The sequence below is a fragment of the Condylura cristata genome, unplaced genomic scaffold, assembly GCF_000260355.1.
Source record: "Condylura cristata isolate star-nosed mole 26May11 unplaced genomic scaffold, ConCri1.0 scaffold00001, whole genome shotgun sequence".
In the NCBI taxonomy this organism is placed as follows: Eukaryota; Metazoa; Chordata; class Mammalia; order Eulipotyphla; family Talpidae; genus Condylura; species Condylura cristata.
The window spans coordinates 50372284-50388380 of NW_004567102.1; the positions used below are offsets into that span (position 1 = coordinate 50372284).

The following is a 16097-nucleotide window of genomic DNA, read 5'->3' on the forward strand; positions in this document are numbered from 1 at the left end:
AAAGGATCCAAGTGTCACTTCATTCTTTTGAGGATGATGATGCTTTCTAGTTCATTTGAAGCTTTAAAATATAACACCTAAACAAGACTATAACAAAAACACATAAGTCCAGTGTTACAGAATAAAAGACTTAAGTGAAGTAAAGATCATTTTGTTTCCTTTTGAACTCTAGGCATTTTCTTTTCCCAAGTCTTTGAACAGCAAAGGTAGTTTCTTGTCTCTTAAAAAATGGTTTCCCTGTGGACTTGGCCAAAAGAGAAGCTATGCCAATTAACTGGATGCCGTCTCCTACCCTAGGAGACTGTGAACTCCAGTGGGAAGGAACAAGTCATATTGAAGTGTGGCTGACTGAGAAGTTACAGTGAAGACAGAGAAAAATATGTAGAGGTGTGAGTCCATCTGCAGGAAATGGAACCACCAACTGAGATTAATCCTTCAAGTTTGAAGAAATTTAAGGGAATTTCCTCCAGTTTTAACCTGCTGCTATGGAGAACCTGCAGAGGCACTATTTTTCCAAGTCAAAACGTTCTTAGTAGCAAGTGAGGAGGTTGACTTATGGATTATTTATCATACACTCATTTCCACTGGAGAACCCAATCTGTAACAGAAATTGGAAGCTTGTTTGGAATCTAGGCTACTTACCAACAACAGCTATGAAGACTGCATCAACATAAGAAAAGTCTGATTATGTGCAAACCCCAGGACCCAAAGTTGAATTTATACTATTATTCTAATAATGCAAAAAAGGACATGCATGACAGAAAAGGCTGGAGGGAGGAAATACAAATGAAACGGTGCCTGATTATGTTAGCACAGGGAGATTGAGTAATTCCTTGTTTCTAATTTCCAAAATTTCTTTAAATGTATTTAAAAAGTGAAATTTAAGCTATTCCAACAGTCAAGGCAGTGAAGAGTCCTTTGTTTGCAGTGATGATACACTGTCACAGAAGGGAGAAATTCAAATCGAAAACTGTTATAGCTCCTTTGTGAAGATGGAGTCAGCATCTCCAAAAAAGAAAGAGGAAAAGCCTGAGAACTTTCTCTTTCACTGGAAGAGAAAGTATACAGCCCCATGTCCCTTAGTGACGTCTTTGTCACGCACGTGAGACGTCCCAAGGGCTGCCGCACACAGCCTAGGTGTGAACTAGCCATACATCCAGGTCTGTGTAATCCCTTTCTGTGAAGTTTGCACAACATGAAATTGCCTAGGGAAACACAGGTCTCAGGATGGCTAGTGACCTTCTTCTATGCGCTAGACTGTATCTCCAGGATGAACATTCCTTTACCAGGAGAGTCCTAAAAAATAGCTCTTTAGAATTCTAGGAGCAGGTGGGGTGAGCTAAAGGGAGGGGTGGCTTCCACTCTCAGCCTGGATAGTGGCTGATATTCAGAAAAACTTCTGGATTCTTTTTCGGTGGAATTTCTTTTTCAGTCACCTTTAGAAGTATATTATCTCCTTGAAAGAAAGGCAGGGCCTTTCTTAACTTGAGCAGGGATCAGAACCAAAGCCAGGAAAGGAGTGGTAATCTTGTAGATTGCCTTTTTTTTTTTTTTTTTTTTACAGAAGTATGCATACAAGAACTGGAGCAGTGACTGGAGTTCAGACTGTGTGTGGTGAGACAGAGTAGGGAGCAGAACAAGCAGATCTACTGAAATCCACTGCTCAGGGGAGTGGTGGGTGGGTCAGTAGAGGTCTGTTGCACCAGGTCTGTTCCTGGCTGGAGGTAGAACTCATTGCTATTATGGCTGCAGATAACTTCATGGTGCTGCACTTTAACCCACTGTGCCACCAGGCAGTGTTGTTTAAAAGAGAATACAAAATCACTTACTAAATATGATTAACAATAATGGAAACTATTAATAATAATAAAATGACAATTGTGTTCTCATAGTTAAAAGGATTAGATAACCAAATCCAGGTCTCCTTTTTAGGTACTTCAACAATAGTGTGGTAAACCAGCAGACTGAGTGGTAGTCATTATACAATCTAGAGATAAATCTGGAGCTTCCACTGGTCAGAAAGAAGATATAACAACTGGACTTCAAAGTAGAAAGATAAATGAAGAGGCACGAAAGGATCTTCCTGAAGTTAAGAATGCTTGAAAAGGGTTTCCTGAAAAGCAAGGTTTTTTCCTCATTAGTGATTAGCTTGCTGATTAGCTTAGTCTTAAAACAAAAACAAAAACCTCCTTTAGCTGCAGTTTTTTTGATTAAACTCAATTTCACCCAAATCCACTTGCCCAAAGAGATCTTTTATAGCTACTTGTCAGGTTTTAAAAGATCCCAGAATATTCAGGTTAGTTTCTGATTACTTGGATCTAATGTGCTATATATATTGGAAGTGTCATCTACGTCCCGGGCCACATTAATAACATTGCCAGGATAAGGCGAAGTCTCAAATACTGGAGACCAGACAAAGTCAGTGATGATGTTTAGGTATGAATGGATAAGCACACTGCATGAGCAGCAGATTGAAAAAAAGTGGATTAGAAGTATCAAGTAAAAACTAACAACTAAGTGAGTTGATGACAGTTATCTTTATCTTTCAAACTAAATTTGAATGGCAAATAGGTTACTATCTAATTAGTACAAATTAATTTTTTTTTTTTTAATGCCAGAAAAGAGCTTGTCTAAGTTGGGGAATTTAAAAGACTTGGGGCAGCAAACTGCTTTGTAGTTTCTGGGGAAATGTAATTTAAATATTTAGAAAAGAATGTCTTTAGGGATAGGAGTAAGAACAAATCATATCAGATAGGAAGGGAAATCAGAGAGGTGAAAAGCACAGGGCCACTGGCGCTAATGAGACAGCCCTGGTAAAAGACCTTGATGGGCGGTAGGATGAGTTGGCCCTGTCCTATTTGCACAGGTGAACTAACTCATGGGCTCAGGGGCCCTGTCCAAACAATTTGGCCCACCACACTGACCAGGAACTGCGATGAAAGACAAAATGTGTTAGATTAATGATTATTATCTCATGACTTCCTGGTGGAGGTGGCCACGAGCCCACTGGAGTGGGGTGGTTGAGTGTAATAGGATAATCCCCAGGGAAAGAAAGATTCCAGGTTCCCTGTCCCACCCTAAGATAGGGTGGAGCTGGGCAGGGAAGTGAAGCTAGAAAAGACTGGGGGTGAGGGGGAGGGGGGGAAGGCCTCTCTGGTGGGGCAAGGAGTTAAATCTCAGCACTGTAAAGTTATCACCAGCCATAGCAGCACAAGTTCAATCCCTGGCCAGGGAGTTGACCCACATGACGTGGCAGACCTCTCCTGTCTTGCCTGATGCTCTCCTCAACATTGTATTTTAGTTAATCTGCCTGTTTTGTTCCCCACTCTGCCTCTGGAGAATCCTCTCACCCTCTGTACCCTCCCACATCTAGAGTACACTCCAGCTCTGTATGCATAAATAATTTCATCTTAAAAAAAAAAAAAAAAAGCCTGGGAAGAACACTTGGAGGAGGCAAAAAATAGAGCAGAAAGACATGTGAAGAAGTCTTCACCACCTGCCCCCAGTACCCTCAGGGACTTGGAGGACATAGGAGACACTTGAAAGAGACAGATGTGGGTGAGCAACCCCTAGGGAAATGGACAATGGCAGGTTTTGTCTTGACTTGTATTTTGGTTTTGCTCTGTTCCTTCCAGGCTTGCCTGGCTTCTCTGTCCCTTTTCTGTATGTTCCCACCAGAAGGTACATCAGGTTTGTTGCAAACTTTTGGGTGTCAGTTGCGTAGTTTTGGACTTGGCATTTACACTATTGGATGGGTATCTTTAGGTGTTTCATAGGAAACTTTTAAAAATTCTTCTTCTTTTTTTAAATATTTATTTATTTGTACATACAGAACTGGGGTATAGGCCAGAGGCTCAGAGGTGGTGAGAGGCTTCACCAGAGACAAAGCAGGGAGCAGAACAGGCAGATCGACGAAGTACACTGCTGAGGGGAGCAGCAGGCGGGTCAGGAGAGGTCTGCCGCGCCATGTGGTCACCTCCGGGGCAGGCGGGAATCAAACTCATGCGGATGTGGCTTTAGCTTCTCAGTGCTGTGCTTTAACCCGCTGTGCCACCAGGGAGGGCCATTCATAGGAAACTTTTAACTATTCTTTCTCTTCTCTTCATTGCATAGTACTTGTACTAATTATTTTCCATTGAGGGGCTTATACATTACAGTCTGTTTTTATAAGCCAGATGGCAGAACCAATTTGGAACAGGCAGATTTGGGGTTCTTGGAGTGCCCCTCATTCTGTTTGTCCTCTAACAGGAAGGGAAACCAGTCAGTCACAGGTGGTCCTCTCTGTTGAATGGTGTACATGTAATAAGCTTTTATACTCGACAAAGAAAAAACTGATAGGGAAGAGAATGAAGGTGGGTTCAGGGACCTTAAAGTGAGTGAGGTTTGGAAGAGCAAACTTGCAAGACTAGACCAAGTAGAGGGAAGCAGGACAACGGTTAGTGGTTGAATTTTTCCCTATAGTAAGAAGGGGGACACAAAGAAGGGGAAAGGATGCCATCTAAGACTAAGATTAAACTCTCCCTTGTCAAGACTTTATTTGGGTGTACCCAGACGGTAGGTTGAAAGGTATGATTGAGGATGCCTTCATGGCCCCAAATTCTCCCTAGGGGGTTGTTGACCAATAAGCATCTCTGAAGGAGCATGGAAGAAGGCAAGTAACATTTAAAACTTTGGAATGAACTGGCCAACAGGTGGGTTTTAACAAAAGCTTGCCACACTGCTGAGGAAATGAAAACTCTACTAGGGGAGGAGACCTGCCTAGAGGAGAGAGGCCAGGAACACGCAACAGTAGTAGCATGGGCTGCTGAGCCCAGAAAGCCGGCAGCAGGCGTAGGGCATGGGGAAAGGGCGATATGATAAATTAAGGGAGCTGGGAAGATGAAAGATAACTAGGAAAGGCCCTAAAGAAAACAGCAAGGTGGATGTTGAAACAGACGAGCAGGATTACATGTTAACCAATGGAGAGCTGTCTGGGAACACGGTAGGTCACCTGTGAAGTTTCTTCAGAGCCTTCTATCTCCCTGAATCTCACATGACATCTCTGCTATCTGGACAGTCAGAAATGATCACCTTTTAGAAAATTAAATCAGGAAGGAATGTCATACACTCTTCTTGTTTAACCATATTTTACATATGAGGAAATTGAGACTCAGAGGGGGAAAGTGATCTGCTTACAGTCACACAGCAAAGCAGCCAGCAAGCCAGAATTAGAAAAGGCCTAGGATCCTGCTCTCTGCCCTGCAGACTCAACCATCTGCTTAATAAAACCTACACCTCCAAGTTCCTGCATATCCAGAGAACACAAACATGACTCCTCCTTGGAGGAAGTTAATGATTAAAACCCACTCTGATCTAAAGCCTCTAACTATAGTTACTAATTAAGCCAATTTCTGTGAGAAAAGACACTTCAAACAGAAGAGTGGAGTGTTCTCTTAAGATAAGTCTAGGCCTTCACATTGCTGTATCATAAACTGCACAATTACTCTTTGGAGTATTTAAAAAAATACTTCATAATACATTAACCTCTGTAGCTTTCTATTTGTTCTTAATTACATACCTCATACTGGGCACTGGTAAAAAGAGTTTTGTAACTTTTGGGGAGGGAAAATTTAACTAAAATAACTTTAGTGTTGGAGTGAATGAAGTAATAAAATCTGTTTGCTGTGTTCGCCGTCTTCAGATAGGGTTGTAATTACACCACATAAGGAAGAAAGGTAGCTGAGTCTCAATCTAGATCATTTATGTAAACTCAGCCTTCTTGTCAACGGGGTTCTCACATTGCATGCATGTAAACCACAAAAATCATCTCTTCTGAACCACTCAGTAACAGTGTCCGATTGCAGGCTTATATTCTTTCTGTAATTGGATGTCTGTGGTTCAAGACCAAATTTTGACATTCTGAAGTTAAAAAAATCACCAATGTACAACAATTATATATCTGAAACTTATAAAAGTTAAAGGTATTCTCTATTCCACAGTATTACAAATGAAGACATTTTACTTGCAAAAAGTATCCTGCTCAGCTTAAAAAATAAAAAACCGATTCTGTTAAGTGTGTCTGAAAAAGATTTGGTCATTAAGAAGGAAAAACAGGCAATTCCTACTACAACCAAGTTAACATTTGATAACATTTTAATCTCCTACTTCGAATATTGGCATTTTTTACCCCCAGCAATTTTTACCCCCCTCCCAATCTCTCAAAAATTATGAGGTGCAAAGTGTAATCATACTGTATCTAGGCGTACAGAGGCAAATGCAAAAAGACAAAGCATTTTCTTTTCTTAATCATTGAACTACTCTCTGCGATGACAAACTGGTCGCCAGTTTCTGATTTGACAGTCCTCCTGGCTGGCATAGATAGTGTTTCTCTTGACACCTGCAGCTTCCAGCTCGCTCTGTCCTCTCCAGAAGGAAAACCACAGGCCACCGCCCTGGCGCCATCCCTGGCTCGGTCCAATCAATAAGGACTTATTTCCTGTCCATTTGCTGAGGTCACAGGAGTGAATCTCATTAATTATTTCTGCTACTGCAGCTTCAAGTGTGCTTCTGGCGTGACAAGTGAAAACTGCTTGACCTTTTTCCTTCTAATTTTGTTTGCAGCAGTTCCAACAAGAAAGCAGTATTCATTTAGCAATGTGATAAAAGGCAGGGGGAAAATGTGTATTTCTAAAGTCATTAACATATTTAGATAGCTCATCATGAAGTCTCTCCTGATGGCCTTATTCCCCGGTTTTTTCAGCTAACAATAGTGTCTCTTTTAATTTGGTGTCACGAAAATCTGGTCACAGCAAACACAATGTTTTCTAAAGCAGATCTGGCCTCCGAGGGAGGAAAGCTCTCCAGGGCTTCCAGTGCCTTGTTTCCATGGTAACGACACAGGTCAATAGCTGAAGTCACACCTTTGCCAGCTTTGATTGTTTCTCGCAACTGTTAAGAAACAAATGAAAGTCAGTTTTTAAGGTACCACAATTAAACTGGGGAGAGAATGTGGGAAACAAAGAAGAAGAGTATAGATTCACTGTTTTTGCGACATTCTTTTGAGGTAAAGAGGACATCATTCCCCACTGGTGTTGAGACACTCACATTCCCTAAAGCACCTCAGTGTCTGCACGCCAAAGGAGCACAATAGGCTCCAATCAGCCTAATTACACCTTCTCCTGGCTCCCACCCCTTGGTGTCTTGAAAAGTGCCTGCTGGGGAATGGCGGTAATGAAGGCAGAGGACATTTACATCTCTGGCATTTTGAATTCAACAGCCTGGTATTCCTATTTGAGGACGGCTTCATTAACATCATGGTTAATAACTATATATTTTTACACTCTATGTTGACATAACAGTCCACATGGAAATTCAAGAAAGATGCAGAGTATTAGATCTGAAAGCCACCTTTTAAAACTAAAAGTCTTCCATTGATTGGAAAGAATGAACTAGAATGCTCTTTGTAAAGAATAAAGTAAGTTCTCACTGACAAGTGAGGTTGATTTCCAATCCCTCTCTTTGATGACAGGAAAGAATCCATAAGATAGTTACACTTCAGAACTGAAAAGATTTTGAATGATTTGGTCCATCCACTTTCTGCTGCCTGATTTCATCTTCTCTTCCTCAGTAGAGGATTCAAATGTCTGCCTAATTTCCTCTTAAGAAACCTGGGAGTCTTCCTTCAAGCCAGTCAGGCACGAGACAGTACTTGTATTGCTTGCCCATGAGTGAACTTTCTGATCCCCAGAGATGGAGGGGTCCAAGTGGCAAGTCCTAGTCCATGAGCTGTGAATGATGCATGTCACTTCTGAGGGGTGGTCCTAAGCTGCACAAGAGAGTGCAGCTAGAAGGATGCCATCAACTGGCCACATTACAGAAGCTCCTTGGTCTGAGTCTGAGTGACGCAATGAGCAGCACAGTCCCTCTCCAAACTGCATGGGATGTGTGTGGGCATAAACGCAGCTTTGATACAGTTTGGAGTCACAAGAGATTGTATGGCTGTAGCAATTTTGACTGGTACAGTCACTAAGTCGTAGACATTCTTTCTCTTTCAGAGCTCTCAAATTTGTCCTGTTTTTCATCCTGTTGCCACTACATTAGTTTAGGCTATTCATCCCTCGCCTGGCTTATTTTTGCAATCACCTCCTGGAGAGTCCTCCCACCACCAGTTTTGTGCCCCTGGACTCCATCCGTCACGCTACCAAGGAGGTCTTTATAAAATGCAAATAAGACCTTGCTTAAAACCCATCACTGCTTTCCAACAGCCTTAAGAAAAAAAAAATCCAATCTCTTTCATGAGGCATACAAGTCCCTTCTTGATCTACTTTTTGCCCAGTCTGCTTTTTCCCTCTTTTCCCCCATCATGTATTTAGGGAAACTACTTGCAGTCTGCTTTGAGATGGTCTCTATCCCCTACTCCCACTGAGCTCCCCAAAGTTCATTTGGGTGGAATGTACTTAGCTAGGATGATAGTGCGACGTGGCTAGAACACTCTGCAGGGCTTCTGAAGTAGCCCAAGCATATCTGGAGCACACTACTATTACACGGTGTTGTATTTCAATTCTCCTTTCACTTGTCTACCTCTCCATTAGACTTTGAATTGCTGCATAATGCATGAAACATAAAGGGATAAAAGAAAGAACCTGTTCATCTAATTTTATGGATGAGGGAACTAAGTCCAGAGAAGCTCAGCTGCTCACCCAAGATCACAGATGGGTAGATGGTAAAGCTGAAATCAGAAGCCTGGTTTTCAGTCCAGTGACACTTAAAACTATATTCCAACAAATATCAGCACTCCCAATATCTCCACACAGCAAAATGAACTTTGGGGACTATTTCAGTCTAGGGTTCCCTGGCCTCCTGCCAGGCACTGAATGTATGAAGGCCTAAAATGGTGCTGAGTCTCAGGCAGCCAGATTCTAACCCTGTTCTAGCTTTATAATCTCAGGGAAGCAATTTAACTCTCTTAGTTCTAAGTGGGAATATCATCATCCCCTTGTAGGATTGTTTGGGCGACTCCTTGAGACAGCACAGAAAGCTGTATGGTGTCTAAAACACGACAGATGTTTAGAATAACTTAAATTTTTTCTCTTTGAGCCTTTAGCCATTGTTAAGGAATCTACCAAGCCTACCAAGATCAAGTCCATTTATTAACATTTTAAAAAATATGAAACATATCGTAAATTTGCAACTCAACCTTGCACAGGAGCCATGCTAATTTTCTCTGCATGGTTCCAGTTTCAGTACATGTGCTATTGAAGCAAGCACAGTTACATCTACTTCAGCTTAATAGACAACAGCCCAAATGTGGCTGGATTTGGATTAGACCAGGCTTAAAAGCTAAAAAATTAGAAAGAACGAAGCTGCTTGCCCATGATTATTGTTGTCTTTAATGTCTAACACTTTCATTTTAGACTTCTAGATTGGTACTTGCTGGCACTGGGATATCTGTGCAACTGGGTTTCAATTTACAAATATTAATTGCAGTTCACTTCAACAAATATTAATATGATATGTAAAGGGTATAACAATCTTTTTCTGCTTTACAGGTTGGAAACTAATTAGAGGTATATAGTAAAAAGCAGCAAAACCAACGTACAGATGTAGGACTACAGATGATCAGAGAAGTGAGAAGTCAACTTTAATTAGAAGTATTCTAGGAAGGCTTTATAGAGTGTTTGAGGCATGTCTTGAGAATGCCAAAAAGTAGTTATGGGGTTGAGTTAGCAAGAGAATTGTTGCTTGAGCAAAAGCACAGAGGAGAGCAGCAGAGTGCAAAGTCCCAAGACTAAAAACAGATGGGTGAGCCACAGCTTTCAGGAATAGGTGTTGGGGCATCCAGGGGGGGCTCTGAAAACCAGACCAAGACATTTGAACTGTACTAAAAGAATATCTTTATAATGAAATATTTTTAAATATTAGAAAAGCTGAAAGTCTAGTACAAGAGTGGGCACTTTATGGCCCCAAGCCAGATCTGCAAAACCACCCTCCCCACTCAGCATTTATAAAGTTCTGCTGTAATATAACCATGCCCATTCATTTCAGTATTGTCTGTGGCCGTCTTTGTTTTCCAATGGCAGTGCTGTAGAGCAAGCAGCTAGTACAGAGATTTTATGAATTGCAAAACCTAAAATATTTACCCTTTGACCTGTACAGAAAAAAAAAAGTCTGCTGACTCCTGGACTAATATAATGAATCACCACATATCCTTTACCTAGATTCAACAGTTATTAATATTGTATGTGTTTTCTGAACCATTTGAAAGTAAGCTGACGCAGTGTATGCAGGCAAATTAGCTCTCCAGGGGAAGGAAAAAAAGCCCTATTTGTAGCATTTGCAAAAAGTTTTATGGTATAAATCATCATGCTTATTTCAAGTATCCAAGTTCAACAGATTTCAAGTAACCGAAAGTTATGGGATCACAAAATTCTTGAAAATTTAACAACTGGCATTAAGTTGGTAGGACTCGGTTTGCGTACACCATAAGCTACTTGTTCTGACATGTGTCTCTTACGAAGGTTATGACAGTTAATAACAATTCACCAATATTCACCTACTATACAGTCCATGTGTAAACTTTTTCAATTGGTTCCAGTATGTGCTCTTTAGCCTTTTTATTTTTTCTCAAACTATGACCAATACTGTTGATACACTGCATTCCACTTTAATCTTTTTTCACATATGATATTGCCATTTTAGAAGGATCAGTTTATGTTGAACAATGTTCTACATTTTGCATCTCTGTGATAACTTCGTTTATATTGCTACTCTATAACTTTATTTAGCTAGGCTCAACTGAATATTTGGTGATGGCTTATATTAATTACAATTAACCCTAGAATGAAGGGTAATCCGGTTAGGGCAAAACAGGAGGACACCACCGAAAGTTACTCAAGTCTTAAAAGAGTGAATTTCTCCTATCCAAAGACTACTAGACTCTCAGTTAATACTCAAATCTGCTCTCCAGATTTGGGCTCCAGATTTGCATACCAAGGGACCTATAGCTTTGATGTGTGAAATGCCCATTTCATGACTCACCAATAGTCTCATCCTTCATGGAAAGTATTATTCCTCATAGGCATCTGTATATACTTCCATCAGCTGAACATAAACTGTTGGCTCTAATCTTTCAGATATAACTAATAGACAATAGTGAAACTCATTTTCACTATAAATTAGATCTGACAATGTGTTTGTTCTGGAAAAAAAAAAAGACATGTAACAAAAGACACATTAAACTGGAGTTTCTAAACTTTGCTGATAATAGAGACACCTGGGGAACTTGAAAATGCGGCTGCTTGGGCCCCAACACCAGAGAAGGATTCTTTAAGGTTTGAAAAGTACCTCTTGGGCCATTTCAAAAACTTAACAGATTTGGGAGTACCTTCATTCACTGGAGCACAAATTTTGAATTATTGTATTTTAAAATGTGTTGCATTTACACCATTTTAGCTCTACTTTCAATTGACTGTCTTTATAGTGATCATATTCAATTCAATAAGCATTCTTTGAGCAACTATGACTTAGGTATATAGTAGAGGAAGGAGAAATATAGAAGACAGCTGCTGCTTCTTCTAGATGGGCTTCACAGGGCTGCAGAATCAGAGATGGCTGAAGAGAACACTGAAGAATTGGATCTAGGACCTCAGTTCTAGCAGTCGCAAGAGAAAAGACCACAATTAAAACAAAGTTCTTTCTATTTTTCCTTCACCTATATTTTGATTGGGCAAATCCCAAACTGAAGTATAGATAGAATTTTCCGTATTAGGATGTGATTAGAAGTGCCAGAATGCTCACTTTGGCCCTTATGGCTTGAAAAACACTAACTGTAGGATGAAGAAAACACACATGTGTACACACACACACACACACACAGGTGGTAAATTATCAGTCTATGTTTTATTTTCCTGATATAGCACTTTAGGGCACTAGTATAATTAAATCTCTAATTAATTCAGCTGAATAATTGTATAAGTGCAGCATCACCTGAAATAAATTAAGTCCAAATCCCCTGTCAGAGGATCCAATTAAAGATATTAACACAGAGAAGAGAGGATGCAAAGTACTTAAAGTTAAGTGCGTTATTATTTAACATTTATTAAAAGATGTTATTAAACACCTTTTCAGTGATAAATGTTGCTTTTATGTGACCCTTTTGAGAAACTCACTGTATGTCTCTGAAATGTATTTGGTTCAAAAGTCCTCTTAAAATGGACCCTGCTGTGGATCTAAGTAGCTTAGGAGAAATGCAAGCAGCAGCCACTTCTCTCCAACAAAACCAGAGAAAGACATTAAGACCTAGGAGAACCCAAGTCCAATCTTCTCATCTCATTTTGTGGATTTGTGAGAGGAGCTAAGTGAGATGGACAAAAGTCCCCAGCATATTTATGAAACAGCGTGGCTACAAAATAAGCTCTCTGAGGCCTTAGGTATTACCAGGCCCAGGTGTAAAAGGAGGGGTGTACCATCCTGGGCGCTGGTGGATCCCGGCCCTGCACAAAGGACCAATGTACAGAATGATGTGACCCTGAGTAAGACGAGTGGCAAAGGAGAGGGCAAAACTGAAAACCGAGTGGGAATTCACTAGTAAGTATGTTTTATCACCAGGATACTTTGTCACAAGTGTTTTTAAAGTGAGGTGCCTCACAGAAAAATGTTCAGAAAAGAACAACTTTGTCAGATCGGCTAAAGACCAAGGGGGAGGGGGGGTGGGGTGAGGGTGGGGGTGGGCTGGGGAAGGAGATAAATGACAAATATAAGGGACTTCAAAATGTGAAGACTGTATCCTGAATAAGAACAAGTATGTTCAAATATTTGTAAAAGCTAGTACACGATTTACACAAGACAAAGGGACTATAGAATAACTGCTGAATGAGTTAAAATCTGTCAAGACTAAGTTCATGAAGAGGAGTCTTTCAGGCAAAAAAAGTGCACTCAAATAGCCTGTTCTATGTCGCCAGAGAGACCGTTATACAGTTAGCATCCTGGCTTTCACCTGGCTTCCAGTGTCCTTCCCTTTTCATAACATATTATCCTTAGGACAAATAACTATGTCACGCCCACTGAGCTCCCTTCTAACAGCAGCTTACTTACTCATTTAGTCTGATGTTCTATCAGGCCTTCACTTTTTAGCATTTCACCTTTCTGTCTTCCTCCTAATTCTGGAGACCTGGTTTCCAGTCCAAACCATCAGGCCCTGACCTGCTTGTGGATGTTCACCCCGTGTGCACATGAACGTCCTTTCTTGCTACCAAGAAACTGAGAAATCTCAGGGACTGGAGGTTTAAATGACTAATGTCTCCAAAAGACAGAACAAAAACCAATGAGATGAAGACAGAGGTATTCTGGAACACAGACCACAGAATTTTGGGACAGTTATGGCAAAAATCCAGAAAAGGTTAAAAGTAGAAGCCTCAGTGACTCATCTATGCTGAAATCTTTGATAGCCACAGTTTTTATACAAGTCAAGACTGTGATGCAGATAAACACACAAACAAAACCCCCTGCAAATGTTGATTTAACCAAATACTTTTGAACCAAAGACTTTTCAGGGGCATGTCCAAAACACAGGTTCTAGAAATGGTCTCACCACACTTATGGTAAATGTATGGGGCCATATGCTGGGTCCAGTATTAAGATGAAGAAGTATCTGGAAACATGATATGGAAGGAATATTTACCTGAAGAAAAGGACTAAATGAGAATCATCTTAAACTATCTCAAGTAACTGAAAGAAAGGAGGAGTCCTGCTTCAGTGACAGAATAAAGCAACAAGTCGAAGTTCCTAAGAAGCAGACTTCAACTACAAATAGCAAAGAGCTTTCAAATCTGGGAAGCAGATTTCAACTTCAAGTAATAAAGAGCTTTCAAATGTCTCACAACAGAGTACTTTTGACAAGCTGTGAACTCATTATTGGAAGTTCTCAGCAACTGGATGACCACATCAGAGAAAGGATGAATGTAAAACTCTTAGCTGATGTGGGAACACGCTAACTGCCGAGGTCCCACTCAACTCCAAGTTTCTAGCTAACTGCTTCACTGAAAGGTCATGCCAACTTTTGAGTGTCAATACTTGATGCAAAAGGAAAAGTCAATTAAAGCCTTTTTCAAATATGATAAACTGTGACATGTATTATAAAACAACAAGGACAGCATTCCTTTTTGCTTAGAATAATAAAATATCTATTAGTTTAAAAGAAAAAAAGACACTGATCCTAATTCTTACTTAATTAAGAAAAATGGAAGACGAAAGTTTCTGTGTATGTGTCTCCCACCCCTACCCTCCCCTCGAAAATAAGTTAATTTTTAGTGCTTTTCTCATTCTTATGAGTTCACATGCAAAACCACAGGAAGAATGGAAGTGTTCACCAATATTAAAATATCAATATTATGGATGCAAGCTGAGAGTAAAAAATTTAGATCTTACAAGGACAATGCCAAAAGGTGGGAGTACAGATGATTAATGAATCTGAAACTAAAACAGCTATGGAAGTTTCCAGGAATCTGAGGTGGGGTCAGAAAATATCAGCCAGAGATGGGGAAAGAGAAGATTACCAGACACAGAAGACTAACCCAACCCAACTCCAAGATGATAGTTTCCACAATAATTCCATCAAAGAACACTATAAAAGAACATCCCTTTGTCCTGGCAAAATGTAGTTCTCTTGCCCACCTGTGCTGATGCAGGTGTTTCTTTCCTTAAGCCTATGCCTTTCAAAAATGCAGTTCTTGTCTTTCTTTTTCTTAAAAGACTTACTTACTCATACAGAACTGGGGTACAGGCCAGAAGTATAGGGGCTGTGAGAGGATTCACCAGAAAGAATGGAGAGCAGAACAGGCAGACTGACAAACCGCACCGCTGAGGGGAGCAGTGGGAGAGACAGAAGTCTGCTGCACCATGTGGGTCACCTCCCTGGTGGATATTGAACTGGTGCTGAAGCAGCTGTGGCTGGCTGCATAGTGTGCATTAACCTGCTGCGCCACAGGGAGGGCCCAACAGTGCTTATTTTTTTGAGGCTGCCCATCTGTGTCTGTGCAGGGGTCCCTCTCTCTTTATTTCATTTCCTTAACAAACTTGCCAGGTTCTGATGAGTGGAAACATCTGCTGAATTCTTTTTCAAAGGGACTCAAGAACCTCCCATACTGAACTCTATCACGTGAACCCCAACACTACCACAACAACCATGAGCAATAACAATTCCATAAACAGTGCTTATGTAAACCTAGTAATCCTCACAACAGTCCTATGAAGTAGTATTATCACAAAGTAGGGAAAGAATATGTTACCTCAGGTAACACAGAAGGCAAATAAATGCTGGAGTCAAATTCAAAGAGTTCTTGCTCTTAACCAACATGCTTTAAGCTTTTTCTTTCACTCCTATACAAACTAGGAAGCATTACAATTTAATTTGAGATGTGACCATGTACCTATGTCAACAGTGTCCTTTGAATGTTTAACCATACAATGTTTTTTTTTAGTAGATAAAAAATGTACCATGTCAAATAACTCTGGGTAAAAACACACACAGAAGACAGAAAAACAAAGCCATCACTGGATGATGTATCTGTGTTATAACATACACATTAAAAAAAAAATCACAATAAAAATGCCATATGGTTGCAGAACAAATTTCAATAGGGATTCGGGGGGGAAAAATTTCCACACTTTCTTCTAAGAAAACCATCATAAAAACATCAAATTGGTTATATTCTTCTGGTTATACTTAAAATGATACTGAATAATGGGGACCTACCTGGTGGTGCAACGGGTTAGGACACAGGACTGCAAGCCAGCTGCAGCCGCCTCAGTGTGAGCTCAATCCCTGGCCCAGGAGGTGACCCACATGGCTCGGCAGACCTCTCCTGGCCTGCTCGCTACTCTCCTCAGCAGTGTACTTCATCAATCTGCCTGTTCTGCTCCCCACTCTGATTCTGGTGAATCCTCTCACCACCCCTGCACCTCTGGCCTGTACCCTAGTTCTGTATGCATAAATAAATCTTTTATTAAAAGTTAAAAAAAATGATACTCAATAGGATGCTGTTATTATTATATCCACTACTGAGTGACAAAATAAAATTGATATGTTTTTATTTAAATTCTTAACTAATAAAAATGGAATT

The 16097-nt window shown here is 40.4% G+C and overlaps 1 protein-coding gene across 2 annotated transcripts in view; it reads right to left on the reverse strand.

The window, feature by feature from the left end:
• Positions 1–5946: 5946 nt before the first annotated feature.
• PDSS2 (prenyl (decaprenyl) diphosphate synthase, subunit 2) overlaps positions 5947–16097 on the reverse strand; it is a 229656-nt gene continuing 219505 nt past the window's right edge. For both annotated transcript variants that reach the window (XM_012722626.1, XM_004673745.2), the window contains exon 8: positions 5947–6927. In XM_012722626.1, coding sequence (XP_012578080.1) covers positions 6769–6927 — 159 coding nt within the window. In that variant the 3' untranslated portion in view covers positions 5947–6768. The remainder of the gene's footprint in view (positions 6928–16097) is intronic.